This window comes from Centruroides vittatus, unplaced genomic scaffold (genome assembly GCF_030686945.1).
Source record: "Centruroides vittatus isolate TY-2023 unplaced genomic scaffold, ASM3068694v2 contig_824, whole genome shotgun sequence".
NCBI classification, from domain to species: domain Eukaryota; kingdom Metazoa; phylum Arthropoda; class Arachnida; order Scorpiones; family Buthidae; genus Centruroides; species Centruroides vittatus.
Genome location: NW_027122537.1, coordinates 77389 through 92421, shown reverse-complemented (window position 1 = coordinate 92421; position 15033 = coordinate 77389). Strand labels below are relative to the sequence as shown.

The 15033-nt window shown below is 41.9% G+C and overlaps 1 protein-coding gene and 1 pseudogene across 1 annotated transcript; both read left to right on the top strand.

The window, feature by feature from the left end:
• Positions 1 to 4177: 4177 nt before the first annotated feature.
• LOC136982398 (uncharacterized) lies at positions 4178 to 5306 on the top strand (annotated as a pseudogene).
• Positions 5042 to 5593, top strand: LOC136982397 (uncharacterized). Its single transcript, XM_067278889.1, has one exon. It carries the CDS (start codon positions 5042 to 5044, stop codon positions 5591 to 5593), a length of 552 nt encoding a protein of 183 aa, XP_067134990.1.
• The last annotated feature ends 9440 nt before the right edge of the window (positions 5594 to 15033 follow it).

Sequence of the window (15033 nt, the reverse complement as noted above, 5' to 3'; positions counted from 1 at the left end):
AAAAGAAACTTTTTCGGGAAAACACGAAGAGTCTTTGGGTTAGATACGTACTGAGACGCGGTGCTTGTTTTCTGCCTGTGATAATGAAAAACAGCTTTCTGCCAACAAAACTTCAAAAAATAACTGTTGTGTGGTCGGTTGTAGTGTTACCTATATTACTGAGCCGCCAAGTACAAAGTTTTATTCGTTCCCGCATGAATAATAGGCCTACCCTGAGACGAAAGAGAAATGGCTGACTGCAATTTAATTCCTGAGGTTAATTACATAATGATGTGTTGCATTCTAACCAATCTCCAATCTCCTGTTAACCTTAGTTGGCTCTATTTTAAATTTAGTTCCCTAATGTAAAGTTTAGTAATTTTCTTTTTTTATGTTATTTTGTTAATCTGACAAATATTAATTGGCATATGATGTGATATTTGAATTTACGAGATCTGTGGAAGAAAGGAGTAAGAAGCAAAATTAGTATTTTGAGGAAATGAGGATCAGAATTTCCCTATTAATACAATACTATTAGCTATTGCTATGGTCCTTATTGAAGTTCCTTTATATATATGGTTAGTTACAAATTTCATTATTTACCATGAAATAGATATATAGTTTACTTCTTCCACACCACCCTTTAAATTGTACAAAAATAAGAGTATAATAAATATAAGAATATTAATACTGCTCAGTCCCAATGATCTACAGACACTTCTCGAGTTACGACTAGGGTTTCTTATTTCCCGGTCTTTGCTTGTCCCGGGATTCCGGGATAAAAGTGAACTGTTTCCCGGGATCCCGGGAAATCCCGGGATATAATAAATTATTTTTAAAATATAAAAAATATCTTGAAATCGAATGATATCATTATTTTTCATTTTTTAAAGTAATTTAAGTGTTCTACAACCTCCAAAATCGTATTAATAATGATGTGTAAAATATGTATTAAAAATACCTTTGAATTACGTAGAAAATTCACAAATAAAAAAAAATTTGTTAAAGTTTGTTCGAAACTGCTTATAACAAAAATTGCCTACGAATTGAGTTAAAAATTTAAAGAAAAAAAACTGAACTTTGATCAAACTTCTAACTTAGAAAATGATATTTTTTATTTAAATAAAACATAATACAAATATTACTGTAAATTTTTATAATGAGATTTTAAGAAACAAAGATGGTCGGATACTCCGATCACTCAATCTGGTTCTTAATTTGGTAATAAAAAGTCCTGCTGCCGAGAATGCCCTTTCTGATTCAATCGATGTGGGTGGAATCGTTTTTAACGCATTTAACAGAAGACAGATGATGTGTGTTTTTTCACCTGTAGCCTCAAAGATTTCTATTTCGTTCTCGAGACGCGTTTCAGTACTGCTTTTGTTGTCCACTTTTCTTGATCTGTCTATCTCAGCTTCTTTGATAGCAGCATCAAGCTTTTCAGCTAAAGTCATTGCAGATGAGCTTGCGACATCTGGTAGTTGATCTGTATCACCGGAAGTAGAATCAGTAGATACTTCAAAAAGACGATCTAACATCTGTTTTGCTGATAAAATTAACATAGTCTTGGTTGGTAAGGCTGGCAAACTTTTTTCACTTGGGAAAGTTGAAACTTTTCCATAATTCTTTCCACTATTGAGATATTGTATGAGGCCAGTCAGTTTTACATTTCTTCTCTCTGCTATGCGTCGAATAAACGACTCTTTTAGTCTTCTTGAAAAAGGTGTGTTTAGTTGATTTAACTCATTTATAATAAAAGAAAAAATACCTTCCGATGAAAGTAAAGTCGATCCTCTGTTGCCAAGCTTTTCTGCTCCAGCTTTTAATGGCTGCAGTGATGCCACGATGTCACGAATTACAGTAACTTCTTGTTTGTCAAGATCAAAATTGTCCGTATCTTTATTACAGTCAATGATTGCTTTCGATATGGATGATCTTATTTTAATAAATCGCTCTAACATGGCTAAAAGGCTATTCCATCGGGTTTTGGAATCCAGAAATAAGTGCAAATTTTTCCCATGTTCCTGTTCAACGTATTTTTGTAAGATGTTATTCTTTAAAGGTGATTTGCGAAAAAATTTTGCTATTTTTCTAACCTTATTAATGATTTGAGAACAGACTATTTCATTACCTAGTGTGTCATGTAATTCAAATGAAATATCTATATCGAAAGGATCTTCAGCCAAACGCTCACACAAAACACTTTCAAAATCAATACTATAACTAAAGTCTTCTTCATCTTTCTCAATATCATCATTGCGCTCTTCATCTTCAGTTTGAATTTCTTCAGAAAGAGGGACTGCTACTGAAGTGGTTGACTTTTGGTACAAAACATCACATACCGCTAAATGAATTCCGTGTGCATAACATAACTGATGCTCACATTCAATTAACCTTCCAAATTTCACCATTACAGCTGCACCATCAGTAACACAGGCTTAAATTAAATATAAATGCATTCCGGCATTCTGACAGTTTATGAGTTAATTATACTTTCTATTTGTAAAATTTCTTCAATCTTAACACAAAATAAGAAAAAAGTGAACTTTTAAAAAAATTGCGGGATTTCCCGGGATGAGAAAAATTTCCCGGGATATTTCCCGGGGTAAAAAAACAGCCGGGATCCCGGGATCCCGGTTTCCAGGAACCCGTAATACAGAACTAATCAAAGGCATTCGTTCGTCTACGACACACATCTTCCTTATCGAATCTTCATTGTCAATGTCATCCTCAGGAACAGTATCAATTTTTTATAGGTTTCGTGGAATATATATCATATACATATATATCTTGCACGCTTTTGGCGATTGATTGTGTCATCTTTAGTTTTGTTGTGTAGTTAGTTACCCTTCGCGTGTGCTTGTGTAAGATGGCTAACTGTTTTATTGAAGTACAGTCACTTCTTACGACCCTTTCGACTTACGTCCGAATTTGCGGAACCGAACCCCGTCGTAAGTCGAGAAGTGACTGTATTGACTAATGCAGGCATTACTTTGACCTTAAACTGCAGAATGTATGTATATATTATATATTATTTAGAATTTATCAAATTTCTATTTATTAAAATATAAATAGTTTTACATGTAACATACAAAATTCATACAGGATAAATTCATATGTTGCAAGAATGCTATTATTCCTCAACAACAATCAAATGAACAAAATGATGAAACAAAAGTAATGAACATGAAGTACTGAACTTTAAAATTATCACATTGAAAAATCACTGGTAAGATCGTCATCATCAGAATCTTCCTCACTAGAATGTTTTTGTATGGTTGAAGCAGATGATGGTTTCCAAGTGTAACATTTTATCATTGTTGCTTTTAAGAACTCGATTTTGTAGTTTAATTTTTATTAAATTTAATTGCAAAAAAATACGTTCAACTGCTGCACTTGAATGAGGAAGCAATAAAAACATCTATTTACTGCCAAAGTAAAGTAGAAAAATATAGAAATATAGAATTAAAAATGAATGTTTTGAAAGGTACTAAATTGAAAGGAAAGATATTAGGATTTCATAAATAGTACTAGGAAAATGGTGTTGGGTATCTTGGTACTGGAACAAGTAAAAAGATATTAGATTAGTACAAAAGTACTAGGTGAAACAACACTGGTGCTGCCTTTGTAGCACCGATTCTGTTACCCGGCGTCGCTGCTAGAAGCGGCCTCAATCTAGTTTCGCCCGTTCCTTCCACTAGCTCTATACATGGTGGCGACTACTGGCGACTACTTCCAGAAGCTCACCCGATCGCCTCCAGAGGGGGTCCGGAAGGATATAAAAAGACGGTTCGATCAAGTGCCACTCCCTTTTTTACTTGACTTTTCTGTCTTCGAGTGTCAGCTGTTAATCAGGGCGAATCTTAAACTCTTTGTTTGGCGAACATCACCACATTGGTGACCCGAACGTGATCCAATTTCAATCCAATTTCATCTGGATATTCACGCCACCAATTCCAGCGATTTTTTTTTCTCCTCATAATCGGATTTACCGTTTATTTTATGTTATGACATTTTTGGTCGATCACATGGCCACAGAACAATTTTCAAGTAATTTCCTGTGTCCATGCTAGGTAAGCGTATCATTTTTTCTCACTTATCGGAATTCCGTCCTCTTGTACGCCCGGCTATCGAACAATTCGTGCGTTTTACATTTTAATCGATTACTGTGCCCTTATCCCTTGTTCTGGAAATCACCATGTCGCTAAACGATCAACCGGACACAATGGCCGTTAACGTAACTCGGGTCGCTGTAAAGCCTCCGCCGTTTTGGAAGCCGAATCCGACGTTATGGTTCGCGCAGCTAGAGGCACAGTTTGCCATCTCCGGAATCTCCGCGGACTTCAACCATGTGATTTCCGCAATCGAATCTGATGTGCTCAACTCAGTCAGCGACTTAATTTTACAGCCACCGGCCAGCGAAAAGTACGAGGCCCTCAAGAAACGCCTCATAGATCTACACTCATAGATCTACACAGAGCCAAGAATCAAAGATTCGCACGCTCCTGCAAGGCTTGGAGTTAGGAGACCAGCGCCCATCACAGCTGTTAACACGTATGCGTGCTCTCGCCGGTGAGATGGTTGGGGAACCACTACTAAAATCCTTATGGCTATCGAGACTACCAGCGAACACACAAAGTATTCTTGCCGCGCTAAGCGAGGAGCTACCCAAATTAGCTACGATAGCCGACAAAACCTCTGACCTGACGATCACTCAAAGTGTAAATTCTGCTTCGAGTCAGCAATTAACGCACCCTTCCTCGTTAGAGCTTCAAATTGAGCAGTTTACCAAGCAAGTAACAGAGTTATCGGCCATAGTGCACCGCGAGCGATCACGTGAAAGGAACAATACTCGTCCGTCGTATGACACCAGGAAGCGCAGTCAGTCTCGAGGCCGTTACCGCCGGTTCAAAGAGCCAACCAATAATCAATGTTTTTACCACACTAACTTTGGTGTGAGAGCCAGGAAATGTACGCCTCCCTGCTCTTTTCAAGCTGTGGGAAACTAACAGAGCGGCCGTCTGGGGCCAACAGTTGCGACCGCTCGATTGACCGTATTTTCATGGCCGACCCGTCTACAAACTTGAGTTTTTTGGTTGACACAGGTGCGGATGTGTCAGTGATTCCGAAATCTCTCTCCCCGCAAGCAAGAAACCCCGGGAAGCTAGTTCTCTTTGCTGCCAACGGCACGAGAATCTCGACTTATGGCACCAAGCTGCTAACGCTGGACTTTAATCTTCAAAGGAGCTTTCCGTGGCCTTTTATCATCGCCGATGTCACGCAACCGATTATAGGCATAGACTTTCTAACCCACTTCGACCTCTTGGTGGACGCACGGCAAAACCGTCTCATAGACGCGTCCATGCAGTTCAAGTCTAGAGGTACGGAACGCCCCAAACCAACTGTAAATCTCACCATCACCACCGTTCACGGAGATTCCGAGTTCCAGCGACTGCTGGCAGAATTTCCTTCGATTACGAATCCCTCGTTAGTGGCAGCGAGAAGCAACAAGGCTTCTATTTTCCATCATATAGGGACAACAGGCCCACCAGTATTTTGCAGACCGCGACGCCTTCTCTCCGGACAAGCTCAAAGCTGCCAAGGCAGAGTTTAGTTACATGCTACAGCAAGGCATCTGCCGCCCATCTAAGAGTCCGTGGTCAAGCCCACTCCATCTGGTTGCCAAGCGTAACGGTGACTGGCGTCCCTGCGGGGACTATCGCCGTCTAAATGCCGTCACGGTACCTGACAGGTACCCAGTCCCACACATCCAGGACTGCACGCAAGTGTTAGAGGGGTCGACAATCTTCTCTACACTTGACCTTGCGAGAGCCTACCATCAGGTACTGTACCTGTGCATCCAGCAGACATCCCGAAAACGGCAGTCACAACACCTTTCGGGTTGTTCGAATTTCTGGTGATGACATTCGGTCTACGTAATGCAGCCCAGACCTTCCAGAGGTTCATTAACCAAGTCCTCATTGGTCTGGATTGCTGCGTACCTTACTTTGACGACGTGTTAGTGGCATCAAAGAACCAAGAAGAGCACATGCGACATCTCTGAGAAGTTTTCCAACGTTTCCTCGAATACGGCGTAACCTTAAATCCTTCTAAGTGTTCCCTAGGTCAGCAGACCGTGACTTTCCTCGGCCATACGATTTCAGCAGAGGGTGTGAGCCCCCTCCCGGAAAGAGTTTCATCCATTCGAAAATTTCCCGAACTTACTACCATCCGAGAGCTGCGCCGTTTTCTGGCAGTGCTAAACTTCTACAGACGTTTTCTGTCCAAAGCCGCGCACGTGCAAGCACCACTCAACTCTTTCCTAGCCGGAAATAAGAAAAATGACAACACAAAAATAGTTTGGACTCCGGAAGCGCGATTGGCATTCTCTCAATGCAAAGAAGCGCTTGCAAACACTGCTCCGTTAAACTTTCCATCGTCCACGAGGCCGCTTGTACTTATGGTCGACGCCTCAGACACGGCTATAGGTGCCGTCCTGCAGCAGAAGTACCAAGGGGCATGGAAACCTCTCGCTTTTTTCTCCAAGAAGTTGACGACAGCACAGCGAAATTACAGCCCATATGACCGTTGTTAGCCGAGTATATGAAATAACAAGACCCTGAGAGTCGCTCGGCTTTGATAGAATTAAAAAAAGAGGTTTATTAATTTCAGCGAACATAAATAATTTACAAAGAAACGATTACACACACTTACTAATTACTAATACAAATACATTTGGGACTGCGCGTAACAATGTCATCAATTAGTCCCCGCGTGCCGACAAGACAAAGAACTTATTCTAACTTATATCTAGCTTAACTAAGTACAGGGCCCTAGAGAAAGATAAGGTGGAAGAGAATTAAACAGAGATGATAAGACTGAAAATTGGTTCGAAGGGGTGACTGGCGGTAATAAATAAGAAAAAAAAAACCTCGGATCCGTTCCTTAATAACTTTCTTTGTTTCTGTTCGTCCCGTTTTTCTCTCTCTCCGAAAAATCTTCCTTCCTCTCGCTCCTGTCCTCCTATCTCCTCTGACGTAACCCCTCGACCCCTCGGTGTCACACCCTTTTTGTTTTTATTACCGTCCAGGCCACATGTGTCGACTAACTACCGCGTGGTTAAGTAAATAGAAAACGGAAGTAAAATTGTTACTACAGGAAGATAGTATAAGGAAAGTAAAGAAAAGAAAATAAATAAGGTTTAATAAAGCCACATACGTCCCCACCAAAAGACATATTAACAATTAACAGAAACATTAATATGGAGATACACAACCATTAATGGATGATGAACTACAGTTCATCTTCCAAAGTGAAGCCGGCGATAGTCCACTTTCTGCCCCCGTAAGTTATACGGGTGGGAGATATTACCCCTCTGTTCCAGCATGGTCTCATTACCCGAATCCTTGCGGTCTCCTTGATGCTGCTGGTTATGTTGATTATACCTATTGTAGCTCGCCCGTTGCGCAGTGGGTAGGTGAGGGATGTCTTCTTCCTCTTCAATCTCCTCGATCTCTCCGGATTGTGATCCTTCGTGTCCAATTGGGATGTTACGCTTCCGTCTAGGCTCACGGAAGTTTGAGAAGCACGGTTTTAGTCTGTCTATGTGTACAACAAGTTTTTCCTTTTTATTACAATTTTCGATTTCCGCGTTAACAGGCCCCAGGAGGCGAGAGACACGGAAAGGACCTAAATATTTTGGAGAAAACTTGCCTTGCTTCTTCCCTTTCCTTAACATCCAAACTTTCTGCCCTACCTCAAAGCTCCTCACCTTCCTCCCTGTGTTGATGCGGTTACGGTTAAGTTTGTTACGGTTGCGACTTAATTCGTATGCCGATTCACGGATGCATCGTAGCTTATCCATAAGGAAATCACGATACTCCCGAATACCCGGGTAGTCATTTGTCTGTTCAACAGGGAACGCATGAGGGAATTTAGGATCAAATCCGTAAAGAAGAAATGAAGGTGACTCACTAGTAGAGGAGTGTGTAGCATTATTATAAGCGAACACAGCAGTCTGTAAGAAGGTATCCCAATTGTTGTTGCTGCCGCCTGATATTCTGGCCAAAAGGTTACTGATGGATTTGTTCACACGTTCACAAACTGAGTTCGAACAAGGGCGATATGATGTCGTAACATTGTGCTTGACGGTAAGGATGTTGCACATTTCATTAAAGATGGAGGACGTAAAATTCGTGCCCCGGTCAGAGATGATGATCTCGGGACTGCCATATCTGCAGACTATCCTTTCGAAAAACACATTGGCTACAGAGGCCGCAGATTGGTCCCTTAAAGGGACGGCTTCTGTGTATCGAGTAAACATGTCAATTATGGTGAGAATATAACGATTACCCTTATGTGTTTGATTTAAAGGGCCAATTATGTCGATTGACACCTTTTGAAACGGATAATTAGCGACTTCCGTTTCTTGAAAGGGGGCTCTTCCTTGATGTAAGTTATGTTGTTGGCAAACTTTGCAGAACTTCACGAATCTATCGACGAGTTTTTTCATCTTCTTGAAGTAGTAGTAACGGTTGATCAGGTCACACGTTTTTTCTTTGCCGTAGTGTCCGGCTAATGGTGATTCATGGAATGCTTTAATTACGTCATTAATTGCTGTTTCCCCTACACAAACACGCCTCCATTGACGTATTCCAAACCGTCCCGGTCGTACGTGGACTAATACATCACCATCTACTTGATACTCAGGAAGTATGCCACTACTCGGGTAATCATTGTAAGAGGGTGGGAATTTAATTAAATGATTTCTCATTGGACCAAAAATTCTGTCCCCAATCTGGGACTTCTTTACCTTTTTCCACAACTCTTCACTGATGCAATTAATGACATCGCTGTTTGAGGGGGCTTCTTCTCTACTACCATGTGGTCGAGACAATAAATCAGCCACTGGGTTACTCTTCCCTTGAACATGCGTAATGACCAAATCAAAATTAGATAATTCTACGGCCCATCTCATGAGGCGGTTATTGTGATTTTTCATATTTTTCACAAAGGTTAAAGGTTTGTGGTCGGAAAGCACAGTGACCTTCTGACCAAGAATAAGATGTTTAAAGTGGCGGAGGGCTAAGATTATTGAGTAGCATTCCTTCTCGATAGTGGAATATTTTAGTTCGGGCCCACGGAACTTCCTACTAAAGTAACCAATGGGAATGAGTTTCCCTTCGCTTTCCTGTTCTAAGACCGCACCAGCCCAGGTATCTGAAGCGTCCGAGTGCATGAAAAAAGGTATTTTAAAGTCGGGATGAGATAGCACAGGGGGTTTAGATAATAGTTCTTTAAATTTTTCGAAGCTTGATTGGCACTGGTCGTCCCATAAGAACTTTACATATTTTTTAGTCAGATATGTAAGAGGAAGAGCAATCTCGGCAAAGTTTGGGATAAAGTTGCGGAAGAATCCCACCATTCCGAGGAAACTCCTGACGTCTTTCACATTACGCGGGGGTTGGACTTCTTTAATCGCATCCACGTTGCAGGGATCAGGTCGTATCCCCTTACTATCGATGATGTGTCCCAGATACCGCACTTCTTTCACCATGAATTTCGATTTTTTTGGGTGCAATTTCAAGTTGGCTTTGTCTAATATAGAGATTACCTCCCTTAGGAGTTTCACGTGATCTTCAAAGGATTGGGAGAACAACACAATATCGTCTTGAAAGACGAAACAATTGATATCTATGAATCTCCCCAACAGCCTAGACATGGCGTATTGAAAATACCTCCCGCTATTCTTTCCACCTTGCGGGAGGCGGCACATCTGGAATTTTCCCCAAGGAGTAGAGAAAGCAAAGAAATGACGTGTTGATTCATGTATGGGTATCTGGAAATATCCAGACTTTAGGTCGATTACCGAGAAGAATTTGCTTCCCTGAAACTTCGTTAAGATCTCATCCACACGGGCTAGAGGGAACTCCTGGGACTGGGTTACTTCGTTAATTCTTCGTAGATCGAGAGTAACCCTTAACTCGCCGGACTCCTTCGGGACAATGTGAAGGGGGGAATTCCATTCAGAAGTACTCTCCTCGCAAATCCCCGCCTTCAGATATGAAACTATCATTTTCTTTAGTTCACTCAAATAACATTGCGGTATTCTATATTGTTTTGTATTAATTATTTGGTTACTTTTAATGATAGGTGTATGAAGAAATTCCTTAGTACCGGTCAAATCTTCTATTTTCCGTGCGAAACATCCGGGGTGTTCATTAAAGATACGCTCCACTTCCTTTTTTTCGTAGTCTTTCAAATGGGATAAATTAACCTCCATCGTATTATCGGATTCCTCCCTTCTGAATCCACAACACTGATAAAAGTCATCAATTTCGGTTCTATTCCAAGATGTTACATTCTCACCTGTTTCAATTAATACTTCCGGGAACCTGTTTAACACATCCATACCCAATACTCCTTCGTATTCGACTTCGGATGGCAAGTGCATGCAAGTCATTTGAACATTTTGAGTTCTCCCTCCTCTTTCGATCTTGATATTAGACTCCCATTCGCATTCGATAACCTCCCCACCGATTCCTCGTAGTCGTTTCCAACTCCTGTGAAGTGCACCGTTCGGTCCCCTACTCCATATCTCGCTCTGAGCGATCTTCAGGCTTAGCACGGACCTTTCCGCACCCGTATCGACCAGAAACTTGATACTGGTACCATAAGCATCACCAAGAATGAGGGGAAGGCCCTTTTTAGAGAAGAACACATTAGGGGCCAGGGTTAGCTCGATGCATGGGACGTGATACTGGCTATCATCACGCCCCGTAATTAGTTTAAATCATTTATATTCCGTTGAGGGCACTGGCGGGCCAGGTGGCGAGGATTCCCACAAATGTAACACCTTTTTAGGACAGATCGGTTCGGGCTATCCTTATTTTTATCTAGATTTCCACCCAGTCTTTCGACCAAACCATTAACAGTACTACATAACGACCCCACCATTTTTTCCAACCTTTCAAGTCTATCGTCTTCCTTTGTTTTCACAATATTCATCACACCATTCGGATCCTCATTAGCGGTTGGGTTCTTTATTTCAATGGTGTGTACAAATTTATTTTCTCTACTAACGTTACACTCGAGTTCGACCCGTTCTTCCCTCTCCGCTTCCTTAATTGCCTGATCTAAGGTCTGGGGTTCTCTCCTTAATACGTATCCCTTTAGCTGGGGCCTTAGGCCCTTTATAAATCTCTCTCTAATAATGTCATCCCTCAAGGCACCAATTTTTTCGTTATTGGAAGCGGCCTTCGACAACAGTGTATTCATGCGGATGACATAGTCACATACCGTCTCATCATGGTTCTGCTTAATACTTAAGAGTTGGTCGAGTGCATTCTTTTCCTTAAGTTCTCGCTTTTCGTAACATTGAATTAATTTTTGCCTAATTCCCTCAAAAGTACAAGGATCTTGGTCAGCCAAGCTGAAGAACGTCGATAATGGCCCCCCTTTTAACCGAGCTTGTAAGACAGCCAATTTCACTTCACTGTTCCACCCAGCCAGGCGAGATATATTATCTATGGTCTTGAAGAATTGGCGGACATTAACCAAATCACTGCCACTATTAGAAAAAATGGGAACCATTCCTAGAAACCCTGTGACTACCGGAGGGATCCCCTCACCCTCGCCTCCTGAGGATGTAGCAAGATTGTTCTGGTTACAATCATCCATAATTAATGATATAAAAATAATACAATTGATTACAAATTGTAGGGCCTTAAATCTACAGGCACGATAATACAATGCTACGTTCTATACAATAAAAACCGTATCCCGTTACTAACAGAATCCTGTCGCGGACGCCATTGTTAGCCGAGTATATGAAATAACAAGACCCTGAGAGTCGCTCGGCTTTGATAGAATTAAAAAAAGAGGTTTATTAATTTCAGCGAACATAAATAATTTACAAAGAAACGATTACACACACTTACTAATTACTAATACAAATACATTTGGGACTGCGCGTAACAATGTCATCAATTAGTCCCCGCGTGCCGACAAGACAAAGAACTTATTCTAACTTATATCTAGCTTAACTAAGTACAGGGCCCTAGAGAAAGATAAGGTGGAAGAGAATTAAACAGAGATGATAAGACTGAAAATTGGTTCGAAGGGGTGACTGGCGGTAATAAATAAGAAAAAAAAAACCTCGGATCCGTTCCTTAATAACTTTCTTTGTTTCTGTTCGTCCCGTTTTTCTCTCTCTCCGAAAAATCTTCCTTCCTCTCGCTCCTGTCCTCCTATCTCCTCTGACGTAACCCCTCGACCCCTCGGTGTCACACCCTTTTTGTTTTTATTACCGTCCAGGCCACATGTGTCGACTAACTACCGCGTGGTTAAGTAAATAGAAAACGGAAGTAAAATTGTTACTACAGGAAGATAGTATAAGGAAAGTAAAGAAAAGAAAATAAATAAGGTTTAATAAAGCCACACCGTGAGTTATTGAGCGCCTATGCAGCTGTGAAACATTTCCGGCACATGCTGGAAGGTCGAAACTTCATCCTTTTTACGGATCACAAACCGCTGACCTTCGCATTTCGTCAACGCTCCGACAAAGCTTCTCCGAGACAACTTCGCCACCTCGACTACCTATCACAATTTACAACAGATATTCGGCACATAGAAGGCTCTCACAATATAGTTGCTGATTCGCTATCCCGTATATCTACGATAGACATGCCATCGCAGATTAGACCTGAAAAGAACTCGCCAACCAGCAGCGAACCGACAGTGAGCTTAAGGACCTGCTGGACAAGCCAAATTCCACAGGGCTGTCATTCAAACCGCTTTCAGTCGACGACTCTACTTGCCAACTCTACTGTGACGTCTCGTCGGGGACCGTACGTCCCTATATATCGTCATCGCTGCGCAGAGAGATATTCGACATGCTGCACAACCTGTCGCACCCAGGCATCAGAGCTACGATTAAGCTCTTACAACAAAGATTTATTTGGCCATCCATGAAAGCCGACGCCACTGCCTGGACTCGCTCCTGCCTGCAGTGCCAACGGTGCAAAGTCACCCGTCACACCTCAGCTCCTCTCGCCAATCTATCCATGCCAGACGAACGTTTCTCGCACGTTCACATCGATATTATTGGACCTCTACCCCCATCTCACGGATTTGCTTACTGTCTGACCTGTGTAGATCGCTTTACACGTTGGCCAGAAGCAATTCCCATACCAGACATCACAGCGGAAACAATAGCGAGAGCATTCTACTCCGGATGGGTCGCTCGCTTCGGCGTCCCGAAGCAGATCACCACAGACCAAGGTAGGCAGTTTGAGTCAGCCCTCTTTCAAGCGCTAGCCAACCTAATTGGTTCAAAACGTATTCGCACCTCTCCCTACCACCCAGCCTCCAACGGGCTGGTCGAGCGTCTGCACCGTCCATTCAAAACAGCACTAAAATGCCACGCTACCGAGAGGTGGACTGAAGCGACCATCCTCTTGGGTTTGCGCTCTACCGTAAAGGATGGAATCAACGCCACGTCAGCAGAGATGGTATATGGAACCCACCTACGACTTCCGGGAAAGTTCTTCGCTTCGGAATCATGTTCAGTGAACGACCCAACCTCCTTTGTCGGGCAGCTACGCGAAACGATGAGAAACCTGCGTCCAGTAGCGACGACTGCACACTCGAAACGTGTAGTTTTCGTCCACAAAGAACTGTCTACCTGCAGTCACGTATTCATTCGTCGTGACGCAATTCGCAAGCCTCTACAAGCCATTTACGACGGACCATACGAGGTGATATCTCGACAGGGAACGGTGTACAAAGTCCGAATCGACGGACGAACGTCATCCATACATGTCGATCGGCTGAAGCCATCCTCCGAAGTCGGAGCCGATTCCGACATCCCAGCTCCAATCACACCGTCCCATACTCCAGTCCAGCCAGTTCCAGCCGACACGTCGACCCCCACCAAGGACGCCGCACCGACGACAACTACCCGCTCAGGACGTCGTGTCCGTTTCAACCCACGCTTTCTCTAACTCCTCGTGCCTTCGGCACTTGGGGGGAGTACTGTGGCGACTACTGGCGACTACTTCCGAAGCTCACCCCGATCGCCTCCAGAGGGGGTCCGGAAGGATATAAAAAGACGGTTCGATCAAGTGCCACTCTCTTTTTTACTTGACTTTTCTGTCTTCGAGTGTCAGTTGTTAATCAGGGCGAACCTTAAACTCTTTGTTTGGCGAACATCACCACACACGTATGGTTTACTATTCAAATATTTAAATTTAAAATCTATTTGTTTGTGTAAGAAAATTATGAAAAAAATCCAGCAACAAGTTGCTTAACTTTCCCGGAAACATTTAAAACTGCGTGTGGCACCATCCGTTATGATATTTTATTTAAAAAGTTTTCATATTTTTAACTATTATTTATTATTATTTTTAACCATATTTTTAACAAAAAGCTTAATTTTGATGTTAGGGATGAGTTTTATAAAAAAAATTGTAAATGCTAATAACGAGTAAAATCGTCATTAAGTTCGACCCTACTCGAGACATGACACACTACCGTCTTTATCTCCCCACCCCGACGACCTTTAACCACCAAAATTCAATGGCATGAATGTCCCTAATACACAACCTCCCTGCAAAATTTCAGAAATTTTCGACAAAAAGCACAGGAGTTGTTAAGCGTCAAAGAGGGTGAACAAAATCGCCCCCACACACCAACATCCTCAAGTTTTTTTTTTTTTGCATTTCTCAACGTTTTCAAAGAGTTCTGAGTCCAAAAATATAAAATCTTGGGGTCAGTTTTTGACCGATAGCCATACTTTTCCTCTGTTACATATAAGACAGCCGGTAAAGTAAAAAAAATCTTTTATAGCCATCTAAAAGCGATTTTTGATATGCGTTTTCAAGTTCAGCAGCGTTTTTCCACTCTGGTAGTGAGTTCCAAATCAAATATTTCATTAAAAAATGTTTGAACTACTTATTGAATATTACTAACACATTTTTACAATTTATTCGACAATAGAGTCGGTCTACATTATTGAGGGTTGAAGGCGATTCAAATCGAGGATCCGGATAAAGT